At 39.8% G+C, this 27696-nt stretch overlaps 2 protein-coding genes across 3 annotated transcripts; one reads left to right on the top strand and one right to left on the bottom strand.

Annotated features, from left to right (window-relative positions):
- irf7 (interferon regulatory factor 7) lies at positions 1-6731 on the top strand. Its single transcript, XM_080870601.1, has 10 exons — positions 1-629; positions 840-993; positions 1562-1733; positions 1827-1927; positions 2039-2090; positions 2175-2291; positions 2403-2593; positions 2827-3028; positions 3637-3752; positions 4637-6731. Exons 1-10 carry the CDS (start codon positions 565-567, stop codon positions 4823-4825), a joined length of 1359 nt encoding a protein of 452 aa, XP_080726727.1. The 5' UTR covers positions 1-564; the 3' UTR covers positions 4826-6731.
- phrf1 (PHD and ring finger domains 1) lies at positions 5583-27170 on the bottom strand. 2 transcript variants are annotated; one of them, XM_080870580.1, is made up of 19 exons: positions 27093-27170; positions 26236-26358; positions 25991-26116; positions 23261-23454; positions 21656-21739; positions 21425-21558; positions 19296-19387; positions 18829-19007; positions 18197-18329; positions 17956-18071; positions 17634-17827; positions 16644-16766; positions 13979-14133; positions 10480-12394; positions 9191-10374; positions 8740-8816; positions 8107-8256; positions 7200-7328; positions 5583-7069 (listed from the first exon to the last, which is right to left on the bottom strand). In XM_080870580.1, exons 2-19 carry the CDS (start codon positions 26321-26323, stop codon positions 6902-6904), a joined length of 5241 nt encoding a protein of 1746 aa, XP_080726706.1. In that variant the 5' UTR covers positions 26324-26358; positions 27093-27170; the 3' UTR covers positions 5583-6901. The 2 variants fall into 2 exon arrangements, with proteins under 2 accessions (XP_080726706.1, XP_080726707.1); XM_080870581.1 differs by lacking the exons at positions 26236-26358; positions 27093-27170 and having other exon boundaries at positions 18844-19007; positions 25991-25998.
- Between the last annotated feature and the right edge of the window lie 526 nt (positions 27171-27696).

Genomic DNA, 27696 nt, shown 5'->3' on the forward strand with positions numbered 1-27696 from the left:
AAAAAAAGAAGTCTGTATTTTGACATTTTTCATTCATCCAGGCTGCAAGGCCTCCTTGCCATCACCATAATCTCCAGCTCACTGCACAGATTCTGTATCAGATTGAATATGACGGTCTGGCTGGGCCGCTCCAAAATGTTTAGATTACTTCCAGTCAGAAGACAACTTTAAGCCTCCATACGGCAGGGCGATGAAGCATTTGGAGCTCTATGTTTGTGTAGCCTATTTTCACAGTAGACACGAAACCTGTTTATGTTATATTCTCTTCTATTAAAAAACAAAACAAAAAAAACCCCACCCCTTCTCACTGCAAAGTGCGCGCTCCCGACGCAAGAGAAACAAATTTCGCTTGGCACGCAGCCAGCGACTTTCAGATCTCTCCCAGTAATCTCCAGCGAGAAATTCCATTATACAAACCCACTAACACGCCCATTACATCCGGTCGCCGAGGCTGTCTTGCAATTTCTCTGTAAGAAGCAAACACTCTCAGCCACCCGTGCCTCGAAAATCCCACGCCGGTGATGCTTCCACCCTCTGAAGGAGGGACTTATAATCGGAGTATAAATGTTAGAAGACGTGTTCGGAAAAATCAGACCGACGGCTTTACAGAGAATCGGTGAAATGCAAAGGTAAGAAGAAACCTGTCTTGTTTTTCTCCCTTGCACATTTAATAGTTAATATTACTGCGGTTTATTGCTGTAGAATAAATCTGCAGCTTCCAGATTTAGGAGTTTCTTTTTGAATGTCTTTAGATTTCCCCTTGTGCGCTCATAAGCCGTCTCTTTATTCACGGTTGTTGTCGCTGTAGAACAGCACTGACCTGTCGCGTTTCCCTTCAGCTTCCCAAAACCTCAGTTCTCCAACTGGCTATTAGAGCAGGTGGAAACGGGCCAGTATGCTGGCCTGTGCTATGTTGCAACAAACAAGTTCAGAGTCCCCTGGAAGCACAACTCCAGAAAAGACTGCAGTGACGAGGACAGTAAAATCTTCCGGGTGAGTTTATTGCCAGATTAACCTTTGTTATCCGTGCGATCAGATAAAAGGCTTAAAATGACTATGTTGACATTTTTACTGAAATAATAAGCTACTACATTCATGAGTAAGCGACTTACAAACTAAGCGTGTGCTTTAAATAGTTCCAAAAATAGTTTTGTCGTGTTATTGTTACTATCAGGCTGGAGTTGTTTGGCTTGTTGCAGCTGTTCCCAGAGGCAGTTATGGCATACCATCTCTAGTAGTGACACTTGATCTTGAGTCAAAGAAATCCTGTACTAATGTTTTTGATACATTTGATGTGCAAAACCACAGCTTGTTTTCATACTTAGAGCACAATTATTCGCTGGTGCCAGTATTATTAAAGGAATTCTACAGATTTCAGCCAAGTGTCTAAATCTTTCATAAACAGCCACTTCTTCTTAGATGTGAAATGCAAATAGTGTGTAAAACAATTAGGAGGTGCATGTGAAGTCTAATGTGTGTAATTATCTCATAAAATGTATAGTAAGTCTGAATTTTCTACCCGGCTGTCATTATGTTTACACCTCTCGGCGTTCCTCCATAGGCCTGGGCAGTAGCAAGTGGGAAAATTAATGAGTTCCCTAATGACAAAGCCAGGTGGAAAACCAACTTCCGCTGTGCTCTGAACAACCTCTCTGTGCGCTTCAAGATGGTAAAAGATAACTCCAAGAATTCTGATGACCCACATAAAGTCTATGAGATTATCAACACTGCACGTAAGCTAATTGTCACTTAGGCCATGATTCTGGGGTAAAACCGTTCCGAGTTTGAATGTATAAATAACGCTGATCTTTCATCTTTCCCTGAAGAAAACCAAGACGGTCTGGCAACACGCGACCCTTGGGAGGGCAATGACATTATACCAGATATATACAGCTCTTCCACAGAGTACCTCCTTTCAGCAAATGAGGTTCAGCATCACATAAAGCACACTTTCACTTCTCTTTGTTGGTGTAATCTCACTTGTCTTTGTGCTTCTGTCTAAAAATTAACAGTTTCACTGCCTCTCCCCAATAAACAGCATGATCTGGTTAACGATTTGATGGCCTTGGGTCTTGGCAGCCAGCCAACAGGTAAAGTTTGTCGATTGCATTTGGTTTTCTGTGGTTTATAATGGAGGTTAATTGTAGTTTAAAATGATTTTACTGTCAAAACAGAGGAGCAACTGTGGACAGAGAACTATGGCCAGCAAAATCCACCCGCAACTGAAAGCTATCCTGTAGCAGCCGGAAACAACCAACAGCTTTTACCAGTTCAGCAAACCTGTTATGGAGGTATGTTTATACAAATTTATCTTCCTAGATGAAAGGTTTACTAAAAATATGTGTACATAGTTACCCAAGAAGGAGGGATCTGTTGTCTATTAACTGTTTTGTTTTGTACAGTAACTCCTGCACCAGTACCTCAGCTGGGGCTATTTGACCTAGAGGTATCCATCCACTACAGGAAAAAAGAAATGGTAAAGATGACTTTGAACACTCCCAAACTGCAGCTTCACTACAACTCAGAGGCCCTTGAGTATGACACATTCAAACTCTGCTTCCCCTCCACTGATGGTCTGCTGGACCACAAACAGGTATAATCATTGCATTAGCTAGATGCATGTTTTACACAGTTGTACCATCCAAGCAGACACTAGAAATTATTTTTTATGTTACTTCAGGCATGAAGCTGACAGATTCTGATGTGATAAATAAAATTTGACTTTAGAATAGGACAGATGGATTTTACCCCTAATTTTAGGTACAGTATACTGCTGTGTGATGAAGCATTTTCATGTTTTACTCACCACAACCTTCTTATTACCAGATTGAATACACCAACCGCATACTTAATAGCATCCAGAGAGGTCTATTCTTGGAAGTGCGAGAAACTGGTATTTATGCCTGGAGGCAGGATAGATGCCATGTGTTTGCCAGCACCAGTGACCCTAGTTTGGCTAATGCAGAGCCAGCAAAGCTTCCCCAAAACACCATGGTGGAGCTCCTTAATTTTGAAAAGTTTGTGAATGGTAGGTGTAGATCTTTGCTCATTTATATATTTGTATATACACCATATACTGTCTGTGAAGGTTCTTAGTCATCTAGGTCATCATAGTCTAAGGAGCTTGGAAAGAAAAGCGTCTGGGCTTCTTTGAGTTGCTTGAAGACGTCTCACCTCGTAAGCCAACACCTCTTTTCAAACAGAGGTGGTGGCTCACGGCACCAACTGCCATCCATAATCCAGTTTTGAGATCCCTTCCCAGGCGCCTTAATGCCCACTCACATCCTGGGCCTTCTGACTTCTGGAAATCACATGATAGGGTGGCGCTTGGTTTCATAATGAGTTCAACCGAAAACTTGGCTGATTGTGACCTACACCCATTTTCACGCCTTGGCTCATGTGATTAGGTAGAGGATCATTAGGGGGTCCATTGTTCCTCCTGGGGGGACACTCCCGTAGGGCTTAAATCTGGGACTCTCCACCATTTGACCTTAGAACTGAAGAAGCTTCTCGGATGACAGGTGAAACGTCTTAAAGCAACTTAAAGAAGACACTTTTCTTTTCAAGCTCCTTAGACTACTGAAGTAAAAATGGATTTCATCCTGAAATAAATGACTCCCCCTGAATTTGTTTCAGAATTGAAACAGTTTAAGGAGAACAATGGTAGATCTCCTGAATACACCATCACCATGTGCTTTGGAGAGAAGTTTCCAGATGGAAAACCGCTGGAGAAGAAGCTTATTGTAGTGAAGGTAACACCATCCCCCGAGCCCTGCTTCACCTCAGTTATTCGATTTAATTCAATTTTGTTTTATTTTCTTAGCAATAATTCATGAAAAAAGCACAGCTGGGTACTTGCACTGTAAGACAGAGACTGAACAAAAATAACCCCAAAATTCCCTTTGAGGAAACACCTGGCAACACTTGGCTTTTGGCTGCCACCTGGTGTGGGCTGCCAACTGCCTCAACCAGTTAAAGTTAGAGGGAAGAGGATTTAAAACAGACTACACACAATATAATAATAAAACAACTGGCGTGTTGGGGAATCCAGTAATTGCAGATAAGACCATGCAGGGGCCAAATGACAGGTAACAGTGAAGAAGACTAGACTAAAGGTGCTCTGTGCATAATGGAATATGACCAGTCAGACCTTATAGTAATTAGGTTGTTTATTAGCATAAGTTATCCTGGTCATCCAGACCTTTCTCGCTTCATGGTATGCTTGTAGTTTAACTACCCCAGTTGTTTCAGTGGGTTTCATCTGCATAGAAAAATGTATCCAGCACTTTCAGTAGCAAAAGAACCAATCATTGATATGAAAAAAAAATTATATATAGAAATAAAGTGTATATACAAGTTTAAATCAAATGTAAGCTTAATTGCATAAAAGCAGAAGGGTGCATAGTATAGTTATAGTTAGAAGAGGTTTGGTGACAGAACGTTAGAGGCAATAGTTTAGACGTGCCGAGGAGGGATAGTGGATATACTGGACAAAGAATGTTGAATGTCGACTTGCCAAGTAGGACATGTTTTTCCTATAACTATTGTTGCTTATCATCAGCCGTCACTTTCAATGGTTACTTTGTCATCAGCAGTTATGCAACTTTACCGTAAATCTTTCTCTCCATTTCTGCAGGTGGTACCTTTAATCTGTCGACATCTTCATGAGATTGCCCAGATGGAGGGAGCGTCGTCTCTTTACAGCTCCAACGTCAGCCTACAGATCTCACATAACAGCCTCTATGATCTCATCAGCTCCTGCTTTCCCTTGCTAACAGCTGAAGACCCGATGCGGGATGCTGCACTTTTCCCGAACCAGATTTGAAATTTGATCTTTCACTGACTTTTATTTGAAACCACTTTAATTTCCTATGGGGTAATGGGACACATTCTACACTAGGTTCTGAATCAGCTAAAAAGTTGGCCGCTCAGCAGCTGAATGTGATTGTGTTATAGCTGCCAATACTGCCATGTGCCTGCTTTTCACTACATGAGGGGAAATGCCCCATCTACTGCTGTACTGTTACATTACTAACCTCAGTTTAAAAATCGCTTTAGAACTGTCCAATTGTCTTTCATCTAATGTATTGTTAAACTGATATCATTCTATATTAAATGAAATGAATGCTTATTATAATGGTAAATCCATTCTGACAAGCTAAGTTTATATTACTGATTACATATTTATAGAACTACTGTGTGTATGTTTGAAGATAATGATGTATGTGTATAGTGATATTTTTGTGTCATACTGCCACTGGCTATATATGAGAAACTGACCAGCTATTCTTCTTTTCATCTTGCACTTTTTATACTGAATAAACTGCCATTTCCATACCCTTTGCTGTATATGAGTTATGCACAAAGGGTTATGTAAAATCTAAAATAGATTATTTTAAACTTGGTATAGTTTCGTGTAAAGCTAAGACTGTGTTAATAAAATTTTAAAATAAAATAAAACTGCTAATGTTGAAAAATCCCTAAAACACAACTGTAAAAAACAGGACAGACTGTAAGTGAGTACTTGAAATAAACTAAGACAAACATCTCTTTGTCATCAGTGATTTATTATTTGATGTTTCCCTGTAGAAACACCTGGACTGATCAAGTAAATAGAGGAAAAAAAACCCACATACATTCAGATAACATGAGCACCTATTTGTTAAATTCTTCCATTCCAAGTTCCTGGCTTTATACAGCACAATTAAAAGATAATGACAAGGAAGTTGTACAAGGCAGGTCCAGCAACCTAATTAATCAGTGTTTACAGTCGACAAACTAGTAGAGATAACAGAGTGGCAATTTGCACCACATTCTTTGCAAAAATAACTGGGGTTTTCCACCTTTGCCACTGAGAAATGTGTTGCCCTCACTCCTGAGTAAAAGCTATATTATTTACTATGGAATTGTATCCCTTGTCTAAAAACATAATACTGAAACAAATGAAATCTCACCTATGGATCTTGTATTCATTTTACTCCTTTGGCACAAAAAACTAATATTCTCTGGTTCTTTTAAAAAAATTATGGGTTTAAAAGGAGCTGAAGCTACAGCAAAGGAGAACAGTGAATATGACTATTCACTCCAAATTCACCTGCATTATGCTGAACTGAGTTCATTAGACATGGATATTAGAAATATGAATATGAAAAGAAACGCTAAATTTAAAACATTAAACACAGTCAACTTGAACTAAAACAAATTTATGTCAATCATTCGCAACAGGCAACACGGATGAAAGGAACATACAGGTGAATGTATCAAATCTATATATTATATTTACAACCAAACCTAAAATTATTTTTAAGTCTACTGATAAATTTTCTACAAAAATTGCATAACCATGTGCTCTCTTAACATGTAATTTTCTTAAATATGCATATTCTTCATATTTTCCCGCTTCTCGTCTGACAAATTGAGTTTTGCCTATGATAAATACCCCTTCCCTCTCAAACAAACAAACAAAAGAAATACATAGAAAATTCAAACGCCACGCCACATTGTATCCTACCAGTGATATGCCGGTGGAGAAAGCTACCCGGTTTTTACCTCTATGGGATGGTCTTTGAGTTTTGCCTCTTTAAGGCACACTCTCAAAGTCTCCCATTAAGTTTCTCAGCTGTGTTACAAACGGAGAATAGTTCTTGGCAAGAGACACCAATAGGTACTGTTCAAGTCATCAATGAATAAAGGTTGTGTTCAAAATACCATAAGGATAGAAATCTCAACATTATAGAAAATGTTCCATTTTGAAACTGTGAGCAAAGGTTGGTTGACCTTTTGCACTTGGTATGTTTAGAGTGTGATCACGCCCAATTCTAGGACATAGAATAATATAGCATAATATATGAATATGAAGTGAATATTGTGGGTGTAGTTGTCCCTGCCTATAGTTCCTGCCTCATCGTGGACTGTCAGAGGTTTTGGCTGCTTCAGCCTGGGTGTCTGGGGCTTTTCCTAAATCGTCTCCCTTTTTATGTTTCCTAGCATGTTTATATTTGTCCACATATGCCTTAACCAGATTTCCAACTTTCACTGGGTTGATTTCTCCACTCTTGCTGTGGCACACCTGAGAAAAAGATCATTTCAAATTGTTAAAAGAGACACTGAGAAACTCCTGAGTCACACCTTAAAAAAAACTGTTTAAGCAAATAAAGAATTAAAAAGAATTTCATCATCATCATATTTTTCTAACCCACCTTCTGGACAGCTTTGCGAAGAATCTCCTTGTATTCATCCTTGTTGATATCTCTCCTTTGGTAGAAAGGTTTGATAGCTAGCTTAACTTCTTCTATCGCTCTCTCTTGCATGTGCAGTTTTTTCAAATACTGTTAGGAGAAATAGAATCATAATTCATGCAGTGACATAATTTTTTCCACACGTTCATTTTGAAACTAACATTTGTGCATGCTTTTGCTTTCATTCGAACTTCAAATTCTTTGACAAATTCGTTCTTCAGTATAGGAAAATGTGTGAAAATTAATTGCACAAATGTTCCCTGCAGCATGGAACATTTGTGCAATTAATTTTCACACATTTTCCAAAGTGTTATCCAAGCAAGCCCAAACATGAAGCATGGTGTCACAATCTTTCTCTCTCTTTCGAATTTGGGGGGCTGGCCAGAGAAGTGATTTTGCACAACATAAGGTGAAGCTGAACGTTGACATTTCCTGCAAATAAAAGGCTACCATGTCTTCCTTTCATTTTGTTGGGCACTTTTTTAATAATTACAGTTGTGAATGTGCGAGTGAATGTGAGTGCGAATGGTTGTCTGTCTTTGTGTGTTGGCCCTGCGACAGACTGGCGACCTGTCCAGGGTGTACCCTGCCTCTCGCCCTATGACAGCTGGGATAGGCTCCAGTGCCCCCCGCGACCCTGAAAAGGATAAGCGGACGCGAATGGATGGATGGATAGTTCATCCATGTATCTCAGTTATCTGAAAAAATTCCCATACAGCCTTCCTGGGATAAAGTTAATGGGAATGGCCCAGACCAGCCCCCCCCCCCAAAAAAAAAACAACCAACAAATTCAGTCTGCAGGGGCATAACATGAAGGTAAAAGTTATAATCAAATATTTATTTAAGCTGAAAATGCATTTCTATTCACCTTGTCTTTCCTTGATAAATCTCCTTCTTCTGCCTCTCCTTGTGCAGTGGCCGATAACTCCCCAGAATGAAGACCATCAGATTTAGAGGAAGTACTGAGAAGACCATCAGCACACTTCTTGGAGGGGTCACTAACAGCTGCAGTAATATCCTGTAAAAGTTAAGGGAGATTATACAGTGACCACCACCTACAAAAATTCAAAATATTCCATCATATAAACACACAGAAAATTGTGGTCATGAATTTAAAATCAAGTCACTCTCCAAATGCACAATTATTTAAAATTCAATTTGTACACATTTGTCCTATACTTAACAACCTGTGTTTTATTGTGTGTCTATACAAATAATTACTAATACTGATGGGTCTAAAACAATACTGTTGTGTCTCTTACAGATACTTGTATGGGGACACAGTTTATAAGTACTGCTTACATGCACAGTTCTACTTTCAGTTACTCTGAAACTGCTTTGGTATCAGTTTCACTTTCTATCACATGTCTCTATAAAAACACCAAACTTGCTTCTTCTGGATAAACACTGCCACCTTCCTACGAATATTGCCATTACATAAGAAATAGCACATGCAAAAAATATCTGGTAAATACTGCAGTGGCAAGTAGCTCAGACCTACCTGACTGGATGCCTGGACTGTCAAAGAAGGTCTGCGAGCCCCTTCCTGCTTTAGCTTCAGTTTATATAGAGCAAGTTCTGTGCAAGGGGGCGAAAAGGAAAGCACAAAAACACACAATTAGCAACATAAGATACACAACACACCTCGGATCTCGGCACATCTTTATACTTGTACTGTAAAACATTAGTTCTGCATGTCTTATGGTAAAAAAATTTAAAAAAAATAATATTATTTATTTACATATTAAAAGTCTTTGCTTAAAGACTAGAAAAAGCTGCTAGAAACAGTGTTCAGAGCAGTTTGAAGCTTGAGTTTTCAGTTTATAGGGAACAGTTGTATCCAGGCTATATTGAACAGCAATCACTTCTAAAGGCATTTAAAAATAATGAAGTGACTTAAATAAAAACACATTAGTTAGCATGATATAGTAAAGTAACAATATACCACTTACTGCTCGCAGACTTCTCTGGTTGCGGACCCTCAGGCTCCTGTATATTCCAGGTAACACGCTTCACTTGTGTTTTGGATGTTTTTGCTCCTGCTTTTGTTGATATCTGCTGTACCTCATTCTTCCCGGCCACCACTTCTTTCTCTTGTACGACAGCTGCACCACTACTCTCTGTGTGCTCAGATTTCACGTAATCCAAGGTGTCTAGCATCACATCAATATTAAAGTCATCATCAGAGTCTGAAGGCTGCTGAACTTCCAGTTTTACAGGGACAGTCAATTCAGTGTTTTGATGTTTGGCCACGACCAACGGCTGAGTCTCAGAGACTGTGTCCTGGTGGCTTTCGTCTGCAACAGGCGGGGTCAGCGTAGAAAAGGAAGTATCGGGGGGTAAGCTGGATACACAGACTTGCTCTGATTTAACAATTGGAATTTCGCAAGTCTCGGTCTTAATGGGGACTTCGATATCCTCTTTGCTTACTGCCAAAGAACAAGTGTCTGTTTCCTCTTTCTTAATCGATATACTAATAGGATTATCTTCAAACATGCCAACCGATGCCTGTTTTTCTTTCTTAATTTCTTTTCTATCCTTTGCTTCTTTTGTACTTTCTGTAGTTTTGAACTGGCTCTCTGCACTGAGGACTTTGTCCGGCTTTTTTACTTTAGAGGTGAAAGAACAGGATGGACCCTCCTTTTTATTCAGATTGGCTTCAACTTTTTCATCTTTACTGTAGCTTTGAGAAACATCTTTCTCTTTTTTCTTGTCTTGCAACCTCTTTGCATCTTTAGAGGATGAAAGAGAAGTTTGGTGTGAGCTTTTGGATGATCTTTCTTCTTTCCTTTTCTCTCTTGAACTGGATCTAGACCTGTTTCTCCTCTTCTCTTTAGATCGTGACTCCACCTTGTCTCTTGAAGAGAGAGACAAATGTTTGCTGTGTTCTCTCCTCCTCTCCCTGGATCTGGACCGGGATTTTGACCGACCGTGCTTACGGTCCTTTGATCTAGATCGGGTTCTGGACCTGGAACGTGAATTGGACTGGGACTTTGACCGAGACCGACCACGTCTTTTGTCTTTTGAAACTCGTCGTCTTTCGTGGTCCCTCTCTTTGTCATCACTTCTCTCCTTGCTCCTTCGTTTATGCTTCTTCCTTGTTGAATGGTCTCTACTGCTGGAGCTGGAAGCAGACCTAAAATGTCCACAATTATAAATCATTCCAGTGAAGGTCAAAATAAAACACAGCATCACTGCCTAATTAGTATAAAGTATATTTGAAAAACTGTTATATATTTACCTGGATCGCCACCTTCTCCTTTCATCTTTTGATCGTGACCTGGACCGCCGTCTCTTTCTGTGAGTCCTATCAGGGGAATTGGGTTGAGAACTGTCTGAGCTTGAGTGTGCCCTATTCCTCTCTCTAGACCATGATTGCCTGGAACTCCTTTCTTTCTCCTCACGGTCTACTTCTTTTTGCTTTGTGACATGGCCTGAACCATGCTGATCTCCTCTCCTGCCTCTGTCTGTCTCAGATCCACTGGAGGACTGCTCCTTCAAAGCTTTGGAGCTTTTCTTCGTATAGTCCAAATCTCTTGAAGGGGACTTTGAGCATGACATAACATGTGATTTAGTTTCTTCCTTTTGTTTCCTCTTGACAGTTGTAGAGTTATCCACTGATGAATCTTCCTTATCCTTTGAGAGAGATCTGCTGGGAGTTCCAGCACGTTGTCCACTCTTTGCCTCTTGAGTCTCTCTCTCAGTCTTTACAAGATCCAGAGTTTGATCAGCAGGCGGTGTGGTGTCTGTGGTCTCTGAATTAAAAAATCTGTCACCACTGATTTCAGATTCACCTGCATTTTCACAAGGTTCTTTCTTGACTTTGTCAAGTGATACAGTTTGTTCTTCAGTCTTTATGCCTGATAGTCTTGATTCATTTTCAACCTTTACAATGTCCTCCAAGAGTCTGGCCCCAGATGTGGTTTCCTGAGCTATCCCTGGTCCTTCCTGTGTGACCTCAATCTCTGATGTTTCAGTCTTCACCTGTACCAGGTCCTGCTCATTTTGCATTATAATCTCATTGTTACTTAGACTAGGAGGCTTCCTGTCAAGTGTTACATACTGAGAAGTGCCATCTGGGCTTGTGCCCTCCGTTTCGTCACCTGAGCTGCTTGAATCTGACAGAGTAGGATTAAAGGGATCATATATATTATCTTGCTCCTTACTACCCAGACTACGTGATGCCAAAAGCATTTGTTTATCCCTGTCCAATTGTCTCTTTTTAGCTTCATCATCCTTTTTCCTCCAGTGTTCCTGGAAGGTGCCTACACTAGAAGAGGATGATGCAATGCCTAGCCGCCTTGATTGCCATGGGTTCCCACTAGAGTTGATGCGGAAGCTCACTGATGATGACGACGATGATGACGATGATGACGATGAGGAGGAGGCATATCGTGGCTGGCCGGCAGGACACCCAGCGGACGAGGATGAAGAGAATGAATTAGAGAAAGCTGAAGATGAGCTACCTCCATCAGGCCTGTGCCTTGGGGCCTGACCATCAGCCTGGCCCCTTTGCCGGTCTACACTTTGCTGCCTTCCTTTGTCCCCAGAAAGATTATTCATGCCCGTTTCAGGCATGCCATAACCATTATTATTAGGGGTGGATCTCCTACCCTGACCCCTGCTGCTACTAACTTCATGACTGCCATCTTGACTAGTGCCATCATTTGTCATGCCACTACTTTCCCTTTTTATTTTTGGTATTCTAGGAAGTTCTGACACATCTACCCACATGGGTTTTGTAGGTGCCTTTTTAGATTGGCTTTGTGATGGGATCATTCCCTTGCTTTTGGAGCTTGACTCTGCAGTTGGACAGACAGATGACAAGCCTTCCCTAGGGACTCCAAATCCATTGCTTACACGGTGATTAGAGGGTGTGGGTCTGTTTGGACGAGGTGGATGCAAACCTGGATGCCCTCTGAGATCAGAATGGAGAGGTGTTTGTGTGTGGCTAGTTGAAGAAGCTGCTAAAGGAGGTAACCGAGTTGAGCTCTGGGACAATGGTGTGCTCACAGAGGAGCAGGAGGGCCCTGGTTGATCTCTGTTGTAGTTCACAGACACAGAAGTGTCTCCTAGACCTGCTGACATCCCTGGGCTGTTTGCATCTCCAGAGCTACTGCTTTTTCTACTGCCAGGTATTAATGGAGATGGCATCACTGTAACAGAAGAAAGGAAAAAAAACAAAAACAAACAAACTTTAGTTTTCTTGCTAAAATTAAATTTAAGCATCTTAAGGTTTACCATGGTACTTTTTTAAAATATGGACCTCTGCTATGAGGTATCAGGTAGGGCTGCTCAATTAATCGAATTTTAATCACGATTACGATCTGGGCTTTCAACGATCATTAAAAATGACTGAGCCGATTATTAGCCCCTCCCTCATTTATCCGCGACACCTTAAAGGCCGGTCCGTGAAAATATTGTCGGGCATAAACCGGTCCGTGGCGCAAAAAAGGTTGGAGACCGCTGATTAAGAGGACCCGAGGGAAGCTCGGAAAGCTAAGCAGAAGTTATTTGGAGAGTGACTGCCGTTGGTTGAAAAGAGAGTTTAAAAAAAAAAAAACTTCAGTGGTGTTGCACACTATTTTATATTATTTTTTTTAAAGTCATTGTTAACCCTTTAAAGCCGGTCAGAGCAGCATGCTCCGTTTTGCGTAACTATTTTTAAATCCCTGTAGAACCTGAACCGTGTAAGCTAGCGCAATAATTTGTTTTGCATATGAAACCAGAGGAGTTGTACTTACATCTTATGCCATCAGCTTGTCCTCGGTCACGGTTTCGTTCCACATATAGCTTTGCAAAAATTGCATAAAAAGCGCTTGCAGGAAAAAAACATAATATTCCAGAAACACGCTTTGCCGTTCCTATCAGCTGTTCGTAACACTTCCCACAGTGAAATGATGCACATGCTGTTTTCTTTGCAAATTTGCATCATAGGATTGTTTTTTGTTTTTCCTGCAGTATATAAAAATTGCTGTATCTCCAAAATAAAACTATGAAGACACTCAAAATAAATTTCCTGTGGTGGGAAACTATTTTTTGCAACTTTATTGTATTTAAAGTTTTGAGGGATAAACCTCTTAAATTTCTCCAAGTAGAAATATATGTAAACAAAACAAAAGCGATTTTCAATTTTTTTTGTAGTTTATTGCACTTTTTTGCAATTTATGTAGTTACTATGGACTTAATGCATACATATTATTAAAATATGGGCTATAACAGTTGTATTGATGTATAGCAACTTGAAATGCTCCCACAAATGGCACTACAGCATGTAAAAAAAATAATATAAGCTCTGGTGGACTTGGTTCTATAGTAGGTCTTAAAGGGTTAAATAAATATCGTCAAATAATCGTGATCTCAATTTCAGTGAAAATAATCGTGATTATCATTTTTGCCATAATCGAGCAGCCCTAGTATCAGGCTATTCTAACTAGAACTGCAATTAAGCTAAGGCAGATCTAGTTCATGTGCCGCTAGCTCACCATGGCTGCAAAGAACAACAAAGTATACTATCTCACAGCAGAAGCAGATACTAAACTGCCTGTTCACTTGGCAAAAAATAATTATAACTTAATGTTGCAGTAAAATATAAACAGTAGTATTTAAGAACAAATGCGTGCACCCCGAATGTAAATGTGTGGGATATACTGCACACAGCTAGAAAATACAAGTACACACAATATAAATGCATTTCATAGTCTGGATATGTGACACAAAAATGTATTACATACACCTACTTGGTTTGGTAGCTTTAAGCGAACCATCTCGATTAATGACAACATCAGAACTGTCCATCAAGAGCATGCTCTGTCCTGATAGGATGCTGCCCAGCAGATCAGGCACAGGAGCTGCCTCCACAACACCTCCTGATAGGTGGACATCCATACCCCTCCTGGTATAGCATAGCAAACCTTCAATAAGATTTGTGAAGTATTTACGGATATAAATCAAACGTAACGTTTGTAGATTCATATGTGCATTACAGAATGTATAGGATAAAGTTCTAATCATCTCTTAGTTTACTCAGATTGCACAGAGTGTATATTTGTTAATAATTTGAATCATTTTGGATAAGGATAAGTGTAAGATAATGGGGAATTTCAGTTTTTACGTTATAATTTGTTCAGCGTAAGATTACAGTTAAATTTTATTTTTTCTTGCCTTATTTAATTTTTATGTACTGTTCCTTTAACACACGGTAACTGTGCACGGGGGGAGCGTTCGCGACGGGCAGTATGGAGCTACAGGGGCTTTAACTAGCTGTGGAGAAAAACAGTTTCTTACCGTGTTTGCAGTGTACAGGAACATTCAAATGGATCACTGTATTTCAAAACTGTGGAAATACATGTTTGCCTGTTTGTTTTTCGACTACAAGCGGACTTTGTGGATTATGTTCAACTGCACTAAGACACGCGTACGGCCCGACTACCAGCTAGTGCTTCCGCGGTAATAGATATGTTTTAATGTTCACCAGAAATTTCAAGCTTTAAAAAAATGGCAAGTTTTCATCTCCTATCTGGAGCAGATTTAATATTCTATAACTACAATCAAGGGTGAAAAATGGTCACAACAGATGCGACAGAGAGGTGAATCGTTCTAGACATTTGCATGTTATGTTCAAAAACCACAATCAACATAAAAGTAGCTGTCAGGTGTGGCCATTCATTCTTTTGAGGTTAAGTTTTTCCTTACCTTTTCAGCTATTTCCATCTTAATTTCTAAGGTTTACAATTACAAGCCCCTATCATTGATATTAACTGCCTGAACTGTACCAAAATGTTGAAAGTCATGTTTTTTCCTCTCATAGTGACCAACTGAATGTGTAGTTTTAAACACGGCTCAAAATCATATTTAGGAGTAATTTAATAGTAATTAAGGTATTTATGCTCATGGTTTTTAGGTAGATTAACTTCTACAATTAACAGAAAAAAAAAAGATATGCATACCAACATACGTAAACAGCTGATAATTGACTGTGTGCACATTAGCATATGCTACTTCCGGTGCGGAAACTACTGTGGGGAGGTTTGTTTCCGGTGTCCTATTTGCGCCTGGTTTATGGTCCAAAACAAGTTAAGCAAATGAATGAATCAAGCGGCGATTTACATTTCTATAGATGTCTAGGGCAGTTACCCAATATATCTGTAAATGATGTTCATCGACTTGTTGATATTTTTTCCCTGCACCTCAGGACAAAAGAGAAAATGGATTCAAATGTTATATTTCTCAGCTGTCCCTCGTTTATAGCGGGTGTTATGTTCTAAAAATAACCAGCGATAGGTGAAATCAAGTAGCCAATTTTATTTTTTGATGGTGCAAAACGTTTCGTGGACATACAGTACTGCACTTCAGAGTCACACTGCTAGCGATCGATGCAGCGACAGGAGAGACGTCACGGAGGAGATCGTCTGCAGCGATCAGGACGCAGGACACAATGTGACATAAAAAAAAATAAGCATGCAAACTTGCACTAAAAAATCTGCGAAACAGCGAGGTGAAAGGTTAACCGCGTTATTAGCGAGGGACCGCTGTAATTTTTAAGGTAAATCACAACATACCCTTCGTAAATACTAATGTATAGAAACCCTTACCAGCAATCATTCATTTTTTGTGTGGCTTTTTTCACGGTTTGTTAACATGCTGTGTAGGTGTGTACTTGACTAGCTGATCTCGACATAATGGGGGAAACATCTGGTTTGACTATTCTTCACCTGTAGTTTGAATGCTGAACATTTGCCTGTTTAAATCATAAGACCAGTCACTATACAGAGATACTTCTGAATGTGGACGATGTGTCTTCTGCATGCAGTAATGCAGTTCTGCTTGTGTTGAGTGATGTAAACAACTGATCGATCTAAACTCTTTAAACGTCAAAATTGATCATTAGATTTTTTATGACACAACAGTGGTGAGTGTTCCCACCTTCTGCTTTTTGTAACTTAACGCGATCTTTCCGTTTTCGAGTTTTGGACATGATTTTGGAGTATATCGTCGAAGTAGCGATTGACTGCAAAGTAAAGCTACCGGAAATGTACAACCCCACATCCGGTCTCAAACCAGGAAGTTAGCATTTTCTCGTGCACAGGGTCAATATGAGCCTTACCATATAAAATTGGGGTTGTTGATAAAATGACTCACTTTATCAGTAGTAGCAGTAGTAGTAAAACGACGTATGATGCATCAATCATGTTGCTTAGATTTTAATAAACAACAGTTAGCACAATAGCACAGATCCAACTAAAGCTACCTGTATTTAATTAGTTTGTTTAATACAATAATTATACAGATGAATTAACTATGAATGTCTGAGCATGAGCAAAGCAAACAAATACTGCAAGCTTTATTCAACTTTTCAGTTGTTTTTAACCTAATCCATGTCCCAGGGCAAACAGGAAATGATACCTGGAAAGACTTGCAGTGATTGGTCGAGCCACGGGCTGATGAGAGCGAAGCGCTGAGCAGGAGATCCCTCGTCTCTTGGCCTCCAGTAGCGATGAAACATGAGCCTGCTGTTCATCCTCCTCACTGGTCAAATGGGCACCATAGGTTCAAAAAGAAAAGGAAAAAAGTTAGCTTAATACAGTGGTTCCCAAACTCCCCTTTGTTTTACAAGACCTGCAAAAAATTACAGGTTACAATAAAATAAACCACTACCCTCTTTTAGATAACAGAAAAACAAAACATCTTTACGGTGTAATTATTTTACGTTTTTTTTTTTTTTTGTGTGTAAGAATATTCAACACTGCTATCAATACATCTGGGTTAATAGTTCTAACCGAATAAGTTTAGTGAAACAGTGAGACATACAGGTGCTACTCAAATCTTGAAAATCAGTATTTTTCATCAGTTATTTAAGAAATTAAACATTCAACATATTCTGCACTTGTGATATGTAAAAAACAAAAACATTTCATTTTTCATTTTTATAATTGACAGTTTGATAAATATTAGAAGATTTAATTTCAAGCTTGAATAAACTGCTGTTCAAACAGGTAAAATACCAATGGGTTTGCTGACTGTCATTGCTGTCATGGGCCAGACACCCAGTCTTTCCTGAAACCCAGAGACAATCTATGGTTTGCTGCCATTATGAAAATGAGAAAACACCCAATTTTAAAAATACAGATGAGCTAAAGGCTACTACTAAAGCAACCACCACAGCAGCACAAAAAGCTGATAGCTTTCATGCTACACTGCACTGACACAATAATTTTCTTAGAAATCTGTCTTTGATTGATCTTAGAAAAAATAAATAAAAAGAAAGGCTTGAAATATTTCACTTTGCACGTAACAAATATAGAATTATATGAAGGCTGATTACTTTTAAATGAAACTACATAAATATGAACTTAATGATATTCTAATCTTTGTATATAGAGCTGAGTCTCTTACCGATCCACAAATGGATCCAAATCAAATGGGTCTCCATAGATAGAGAGGGATGCAGCTCCTATGTCAGCACGCATATTGCTTAGTGTGTGCTCTGATGGCCTATAAACTGTTGGAAGCGATGAGCTCTTCTTGTCCTTTACAATTCCAAGACTATTAGCAATACGGCTTCGTGGAGTGGCAACCTTCTTCATCATCTAACAGGAAAAGAGAGTTGTTCTTGAAATCTTTCATAGGACTACAATAGAAATTTCCATTGTTGAAATGAAAATGAAGAATGTTTAAAATCACATATATAAATGTTTGATGTTGATAATAGACTTACCATCCTTCTCCTAGATTTATTCCTCCTTACTTTTCGTTTCCTCCTCTTGACTCCCGTGCTAGACACTTTACCATTTTTAGCAGATGTCTTCCTACTTTTCACCTTTTTGTGCTTTCCTGGACAGGTGACGAAATAGAGGGGAGAGGGAAAAAAAGCATTTTATCATCAGTTTATTCACTCATCATCTGTTCATGCAAGTACTTTTATCTAAAATAATTCCTTCATATATGTCCTTACTTACCAGTTTTGCGTTTACGGCTAGATGCTAAACGAGGTGTTAAGTCCCGTATGTATACAGCTGTGTTGAGCCCAGCAATCACAGCATTAATCGTTTCATCCAGCCAAGTGGACTGTATCAGATATGTCGGGGCCAGCTAATGGGAAAAGGTTTGCGTTACTCCACTGCTTTGCTTTCACAACGTTCTGCAAACTTGACTCTCAAACATTAAATGCTACTTAGCAAAAACATATTAGTTGGCATTTAAGACACTTAAAAGTCAAAAATGCATGCCTTTTTTTTTTTTGCAGTCAATAGCACTAAAGTATATTATCCAGATACATGACAATACCAACAGCATTCCCAGACTGCATACCTCCACCAGGGCTGAAAATTTGCAGAAAATTTTCAAGCAAATCTGTCCATGACTTTTTGATAGATCCTGCTAACAGCTAAAAAACAATCAAGCTGCTCCAATCACATAATCCCCGTGGTAGAGGTAATAAGTGTTTAATGGTATTAATAAATGTATTACGCGGAACAAATAACTTTGTTAAGCTTTGACACAATAAGCTGCAAAATCCAACAACGCATGAATGCAACAGTAATGAGTTAGAAAATAAGCCAAGACATAAGCATCACGCTTCATGCCAAACCTGCGACGTGCGTGCCTGTGTGATGCGATGTCGGTTGACATTGGCTCGGACCCTCTCACTCTGCTGGGTACGGGCAATGGCTCTGGTGGGGCCTGAAGCACGGGCTTGTGATCGACTGGTGGCAGGACGTGCAGTAGAAGGCAGGCTGTCAGCATCACTGAGTTCCTCAGCTGAACCTCCTGATAAAAGGAGATTTTAAAGTTTGATTTGTGAAAGGCTGTATTAGGGTGCATTTTTTCCCGAAATCTTTTTTTTTTTTTTTTTAGAAAATTAAATGTATAAACATCAATTACACAAAGAATAAACTTTTAAAAGCAAGATAAAACAAAATTTAAGCCAACAGGGATACTTTTCAGTATATGTACAAAACTGTATATTTATTTAATTAACATTTAGGTTTTGTTTTTAATTACTATCAGTGAATGATCACGTGCTGCACAAAGAACTTCATTAACTTGAAGGCTTACTTGAGTTACGGTTGTTGGCTTCACACTCAGGACAGAACCATTCCTCTACAGGAACAGAGTCAAGGGGCGGCGTGAGGCACTCCATGTGATATCTATAGAATAAAACACCTTACTGTTAAATATGCAAGCATTCATATGCATGAGTCACAATATGAAGGCTATTTAGCAATGATAAGTAGGTTGAGCGATTGGACGAATATATCAACTATCGACGACAGTTTTTACAAGGGCGATTTATTTATTTATTTATTTACCCGTAAGTACGTTTGCTAATAGTTTATGGAGCTAACAGAAGCAGTCAACAGAAAAAAATAATAATAATAGCGCTGTTGTAACACCACCCTCTTTCATCTGTGAGCGAAATGCACCCTCCTCTAGTGATGTGTCGGTCGCGAACAAAACGGCTCTTAGAACCGGATCTTTGACGTGAACGACGCGAGCCGGCTCCTTCCCCCCCCCCCCCCCTTTCTCTCACCCTCTTTCTCGCACGTTTTGTCCGCTTCACTCCGCATGCAAGCCTTGTGCTTTGCGCTGGGAAGAGGGGGGAAGGGGCGGTAGTTACACTCACAGTAGCACAGAAACAGAGCAGGAGGGAAAGACAGAAAGAGAGCCAGGGACAACAACGTCACATTAGAAAGGTATAGTAATCATCCACAACTATTTTCAGTTGCGGATGATAAAGGATTCAGAAAGTTTATTCATGCAGGCCCATATGACAGAGAATATGCATGTTCTTTTTGTTTTCATATTTTAATTTATATTTAATTGTGTTGTGGTTTGTAGTGTTTTGTGTTGTTTCACTTTAAATTTGTTTAAAAGGAAAAAGCTGAAAATTTAAATAGTTACAAGTTGAACTGTGAATAGTTGTTTTTGTATTAAATGGTAAATGGCCTGCATTTGTATAGCGCTTTTCTAGTCCCCAAGGACCCCAAAGCGCTTCACACTACATTCAGCCATTCACCCATTCACACACACATTCACACACTGGCGATGGCAAGCTACATTGTAGCCACAGCTGCCCTGGGGCGCACTGACAGAGGCGAGGCTGCCGGACACTGGCGCCACCGGGCCCTCCGACCACCACCAGTAGGCAACATGGGGTTAGTATCTTGCCCAAGGATATTTGGCATGCAGCCAGGAGGCAGCCTGGGATCAAAACACTGACCTTCTGATTAGTGGTTGACCTGCTCTGCCACCTGAGCTAAATGATTTATTTATTACATTTTATGTGGAGTGAATAAATAAAAGTATATTTACAGTGGCCCCTAGAGACAAAGCACGTAAAAACTCCAAAACAAGTACAAAAGACAACAGAAGTGCTCCAGGATGCTAGGCGCAGTGTTGAGCTTTTGTTACCTACTGGCTACACAAGCCAGGAAGTACCAACGACCGGATTTGGTGTGTGGTAGTAACAGGTAAATGAACTTTTTTTAAATTATTTTAATATATATATATATGAGGGCTTGTGTATAAATACACAAACAACACACATATGCTTTCAGTTGTGTAATTTAAGTGATCTAGGTAGCTCTGTTTTCGAAGGTCAGTTAACGCTAGAAATGTGTTTTGGAGTTTGTACGTGCTTTGTCTCTAGGGGCCACTGTATATATTTATATATAAACATATAATAATTACATCCTTAGATTTACCTCTTTCATCTGGTTTAAAGCCAAAGAAATTCCAAATTGGCGACATTATATATTTTTTTTAGTGCTGTCAGCGTTAACGCGCCGTCATCATGACTCACGCGATTAACAATTAACCCATCTGGAGCGCGGACTGAGTCAAAATACCTGAAATGTATGTGTCAACGCATTTCGGCAGTTTGTCCAAATTTTGTTCATTCTGCACTCCAGATGGGTTGAGAATGTTAAAATTTTAATCGTGATGACTGCGTTTAGGCTGCTTTAACGCTGACAGCGTTTCGTTTTTTTGGAAACTAGTTCGTCCATGTTTGGACTTCTGTGTTGTAAACGTGCGAATCAGTCCGTGGATGTTTACATAGCCCCGCCCATCAAAACGTCTGCGCATGCGTGAATATATCACCCATCGGCGATTGTTGGACTGACGGTTGCCGGTTGGAAAATTTCTACATAACGCCCAACCCTAAATGATAATGTAAACTTCACCCTGCATCACAGCCGTCACATAGCAGCAGGCGGTCCTCTCGGTCACTGCCCCCACAAACTTCACAGTTGGTCTGCTCCAAGTCCAAATTAACGGTTTCCTCTTGCCCTTCCTTCACAGGCTTTTGCACAGTTATCTAAAAAGAAGCAACAATCATAAAGACACGTAGGAAAATAGAAAACATAACACAATGTACTTTGAGTAAAATGAGTTAATAATTGTTTCAAACTCACCATTTTTTTCACTTTGCCTCCATAACATTTCCTGAGGTATATACTGTTAAAGGCCATACGGTCGACAGGACACGAGTTTGCATTCTGGAGGAGAAACAAACAAAAAACAAACACTAACTGAGCCGCTGACCTTTCTCTTCCTCTGATTTCTCATCAGCGTTCAACACTCTGCAGCCTTGTATCCTGGCCACTAAACTTTCCTCCCAATTTCACCTGGATGATCAGCTAATCCTGTGGATATTGGACTTTTTGACCAACAGGACTCAGAAAGCTTGGATCAACAACTCTCTTTCCGGTCTCCGTTCCACCTCCACTGGCTCCCCCCAGGGCTGTGTGCTCTCCCCCCTGCTCTTCATCTACAGCGATGACTGCAGATCCACACAGCCCAACTGTCACCTGGTGAAATATGCTGACAGCACAGTTCTCCTGTCACTGCTGTCAGGCCCCTGACAACACCACGGGCATAAACTACTCTACACTCCGCTCTTCAGGAGTTTGTAGAGTGGTGTGACAGCTCCAAACTTGAACTGAACATGAGCAAAACCAAAGAGATGGTGGTGACCTTCTCCAGTAGGCAGAGGGATCTGGCTGCTTCAGTCACCACCACCATCCATGGGAAGCTAGTGGAGGTAGTTGAGGAGCACAAATACCTGGGAACCATCTTTGACAACCTCCTGAAATTCACTGCTAAGACAGAGGAGATTCTGAGGAGGTGCCACCAACGGCTATACCTCCTAAGGAAACTCAACTCCTTTGAAGTCAGCACACCCATCATGATGACTTTTTACTATGCCTTCCTGGAAAGCATCATGAGCTTCTCCATTACCTGCTGGTTCCACTCCCTCAGCCTTCAGAACAGGAACAGACTGCAGCACACTGCATCAGTGTGCTCTAAAATCATTGGACTGCCTGTCAGAACTCTTGCACAGGTTTTCAGCCAACAGGCACTTAGACAGGCAGCCAAAATCATCAATGACCCCTCTCACATTCTTCACCCCACATTTCAATAGCTCCCCTCTGGGCGGCGCCTCCGCTGCATTTCCTGCAGGACTAAGAGGAGGAGAGCCACCTTTGTCCCCAAAGCCACTCTGCTTTTTAACTCCAGCCGATAAGACCATTTCCCACACCAGAAACATAAACTACTCTACACTCTTTTATATTGCTGACACTTTATTCACTTTTAGTCACTTACGGTTATTTATTCATGTAGTCACTTTAATTTTAAAACTGTGCAATTTTAAAACTGTGTATAGTGTAAACTCTGTGTACCGTGTAAAGTCTCTATTTTTGTTGTTTTTGTGTTTTAGTGCAAGTTAAAGACAACACATTCTCTGATCTCCCATTTACATCTGTGCTCATTTTTACACACATACTGTATATTCTGTGTATTTATTATGTCATTCTTATTGCCTGTTTATGCCCTGCCCTTATCTTTAACGTCATGCTGCCCTGTTGTATCCTAATTGCGCCTTGGGGATAAATAAAATCTTTATGATTCTACCACAAAAGCATAAAACTGCAGAGAAAATAGCGATTATTAGAAAATGTAAGACACTTCATAAGTAAACGTTTTCTTTTGTTCATACATCATAAATTCAGACCCACCTTGGCCCATTCCAGGATGCAGTCGAAACAGAAGTAGTGCTCACAGTTCTCTGGTGTTGCCACAGGCTGACTGTTGAGAGAGTTAAGGCAGATGGGACACTTTTCTGCGTCCTCATCAGAGCTCATCATTGCAAGGTCTGCAGAGGTTCCTCCAAAAGCTCCATCTTCCGGCTGAGCATCTTCTTCTTCTAGATCTAATAAAAATTACCAGAAATATATTCTACATAAACTGGCATAAACAAAACAAAAGTTGTGCACAGAGTAGCACAGATCCTTAGGAAAAAAATAACTCTTTACTTTTTTCCTACTGATTATCAGCAAATTTTACGCTTTTCACTTATGCAAAGCTGGGTCATGGGGGCTTAGCCCAACCAACATACACAGGAAACTCATGTCAGCTGCTTGTAACCAGGATCTTGTTCTTTCAGTCACTTCCCCAAGCTCATAAACATAGGTGAGTGTTGGAACATAGATCAATTAGTATACCAAAAACTTTACTTTCTGGTTCAGCTCTCTCTTCACCACAGTGGTCCAGTACAGTGCTCATATTACTGTTTCCCATCAACCACACTCTCCAACTTTCCATCACTTACAAACAAGAGCCCAAGATATTTAAACCTGTATGCTCCAGGCAAACAACTCTCCCCCAAACCTAGAGGGATCTGTCAACCATTTTCAAGTAGAGAACAATAGGCTTTAATTTGGAATTTTCATGCCTTAATAATAGCATTCAGTCTATTAAATTATACAGTCTGCATTTTGGCCAGCTTTCCTTCCTGGCTCTAAGCAGACTTTTTCAATAAAGCACTTATACGGTAAAGGCAAATACTTATTCAAACATCTTTTCTTTAACGTAAGATATGGCATTTCTCCTATCATATACACACTGCAGTGATACTACGCATTTAAACTCATACTTCTATATTTTACAGTCTCTCTTTGTAAAATATGCCATTATGCTGTCCATGTTTGTAACTGATCATGTGATACTAAACCGCTTCTTTCATGTGAAGGTTGATGGTTTGATCCCAGTCTGCATGCCAAGTGTCCTTGGCAGGATATTAATCTCATGTTGCTCTCCGATGCATCCATCGGAGTATGAATGTGTGTGGATGGTAGTTAGGAATCACTTAGAAATAGTAGAAAAAAAGTGCTCATATGAATGGGTGAAAGTACTAGTTAGGGCTGAACGATTATGGAAAATAATCTAATTGCGATTTTTTGCCCCAATATTGCGATTGCGATGCGGTATGCGATTATTTTTTAAGGTCTTTGTCTTCTGTATTATTAAACAAAGACAAGCAATACATCATATAGTATGGCCAATACTATATTACATTAATTTTAAACTGTTCTTTCCTGGAAGACAGACCTCTGTTATGATGACATGAGGTGATGCATGAATTGATGACTGACATTTTTATTTAACTTCTTCAATCACAACAGTATATTTGAACATACACAATAGTTTATTTTTAGCTTACAAACATCTGAGCATAAAGTGCTGACAAGGAACCCTGGTGTAAACATTAAAATGAAAGTCAGTACAATGTGCAGATTGCAGAAATATACATAAACAAAATCAGTGGCTTTACCACACTCAGTTTTTCAACATCTGTGAACTACTAGACAGTCATTCAATTAAAAAATAATATTAATAAACTCGGCCGTCTGCTTCTTGCTATCTAAAATATAACCAGACACTGGCGTAAATTCTCGACTGTCTCATACTTCTGTTTAATAAGTTTTCTGTTTGACGTTTAGTCAGCTGTGTGAAAACCAAGGAGGAACCCACCCGGGGGATTAATAAAGTTTTATTTTATCTAATCTAATAACTTTAATCTCAGCCAAACCGATTTACTCACGAACAAACAAAACACTGAAAAAAGCCCAACAATAACATTTTTAGGTTGTCTAAGTGACTTATATATTACGTTTAACCCGAGCAGCGAAACTCCGCGGTGATCTGAAAATGATGTGCCGGGAGTTGTGCCGTTCTCGGCCGCATCAGTAACCCTCGAGCTCCCGGCTAGCTGTCGAGCTGGTGGGTAGCAGACGCCTCTGAAAACGCCGAAGCACTTTTGCAAATATGGGATATCTTGATAAACCGAGCAGATATTTGATGTTTACACAACTACTTTCTCGCCTGAAAATATGTTAAAAGTTTATTTTGTGACCCAGAAAGATTAGTATGAGTAATTTTAAAACTTAGTAGCGGCCGCCATTGCTGGAAACTGGAGTTTGGCTGGGCCGCGCTATGAATTCTGGGATATGGTAGTAATTTGGACAGCCTTCGGCGCGTCGCTGTGACGTAATCGGTCTACAAATGCGGCCTCAGGAGGATGCAGCCCATGAATTTGGACATGTCCAGAGTATAATCGCAGCCTTTGCAGTTAGAAAATTGCACTTGATCATGTCGCGATATTATCGCAAATGCGATATATCGTTCAGCCCTAGTACTAGTTGTGTAAAGTGCTTTGAGTGCTCCAGTCCATTTACCATGTGAACACAGTGATAGAGTAGGAAACCCTGCGTTAACTTCGCAAATTGAAAACCACCTTCATGAATCAACTAGCCTGACTGCTGATTTTAAAGTAAGCAAATATAGGTAAGAAGAAGATGTCCTAAGTATGCAAACTTCGCTTCTCAAATATGCTTATGATACTTAAGGTAAGATTCAGATCACAAAGATGTTCAGCCAACAAAAAATACATATTGAGTCACTCCTACCATCCTCTTCTTCATTCCCTTCTTCTTCTTCCTCCTCCTCATCTCCATTTACTTGGCCATCCTTTTCTTCATCCCCACTTTCAGATTCTCCCTCCTCAGACTCCACGTCTGAGTCATCAGAGTCATCTAAAGGGAAAGGTTAACGTGGAAAAAAAACAAAAAATAAAATAAAATAAAATAAAACAAACAGAAAATGCAGTAAAACTTTAAAGTATGTGGGGCTCCCGATCAAGGGAAACTACTACCTGATATGGCCCACAGTGCAGCTCTTTTTCCTCTGCTGTGAGATGTGCTGCAATTGATCAGCTCATCTTGGCTGTCGTCTTCATCCATGGTTGACCATCAGAACAGCATCAGCAGCAACTTTTCTAATACAATATAACAATTCAAAGATTTAACACAAATGCAGAAATAAAGAAGGTAATAACTGTTTTCCCCTAATGAAATAGATCGTGATAATCATGTATTGCTGTTAACATATACGCGAATCTACGCACTTAAGGAATTTTGTTATTTACACCCGCCCCTCTCTGCCCCAATCAGGAATCGAAAATGGTCTCAGAGATGTATTACTAGAATGAAGTGACAAATCACTTTTCTTAAGCGACACAAGTGTCATATCACTGTATATGCAGTCATTTCTGAGACGATATTTTCACTCTTTTGATGGTTTTTAATTGCTTGCACACAAATACAAAAGGCTTTCCTAACACCCGGTAGCTAAAGGACAACCTATGGACTCTGCAGGAGCTACATTTGTAAACAAAGAAGAAACTAGGGACCAAACATTACGTTTTTCCTTTTCTCACAGATAAAATAAGCAAGCAGCACATATAAAAACATCCACTTTAAAGCTATCCGCTGCGACAAGAACATAGCATTTTCTGTATAACCGTACTTAAATGCCGCTAGCTAGTAACGTTAGCACCAGTGTAGCATGTTAGCTAGCATTGGGACGCTAAAATTAGAAAACGTCAAGTACAAGCTGGCTTGAAGTCTTTACTGAAAGCACTCAGTGTGTCCGTAATTTATTCAAACTCTCCGTTTAACCCATGTAACTGTGGCGTTCTATTAAAGCAATTAACAGTAATATAAGACCTACCCTATTCAGAGGTGTAGGGTATATGTTCAGAGTGGTTTGAAGTCTCCAGGGTTGTTGACTGACACCACCGGCTGGTTGGAGACGGAAATGGCCGCGTGCAGTCAGAAGAATTGGCTCTTAAAGAGATAGTGTCCTCTTATTTGAAATCAGCTTAGTGATCACTAGGTTCATTTTTGTTGTTGTTGTTGTTTTTCTTAAAGACACGTTTGAACAGTAGGCTATTTCACGCAAGATTAATTAGGACAAAACGAGTAGTCAAAGTTGTCAGCTTGATATCCAAGACCAGATTTAGTCATGTCTGCGCCAGCACAAAACCCTAATGGCAATCGATAAAGCTGTTATCGGGGTTTACCAAAGAGGCGCAGTGTCAGTTTTGTGACTGAAAACTGGGGCAAATTGACGTAATGATGCATTCCCAAAGATGTGACCATAAAAAGTTATTTTGGTAATCTACTGACAGTGCGATAATTCATGGGCCATTCTACGACTGCACAACATTTTCTGTTCCACACGTGATTTTTAATGCACTTTTTCTTTTTTGATTTTGTTTTAAAGAACACTGCCAGTTTTGACCCACAACATTGAGTGGCACGACAAAGAGGAA

This window comes from Rhamphochromis sp. 'chilingali' (genome assembly GCF_963969265.1).
Source record: "Rhamphochromis sp. 'chilingali' genome assembly, chromosome: 2".
NCBI classification, from domain to species: domain Eukaryota; kingdom Metazoa; phylum Chordata; class Actinopteri; order Cichliformes; family Cichlidae; genus Rhamphochromis; species Rhamphochromis sp. 'chilingali'.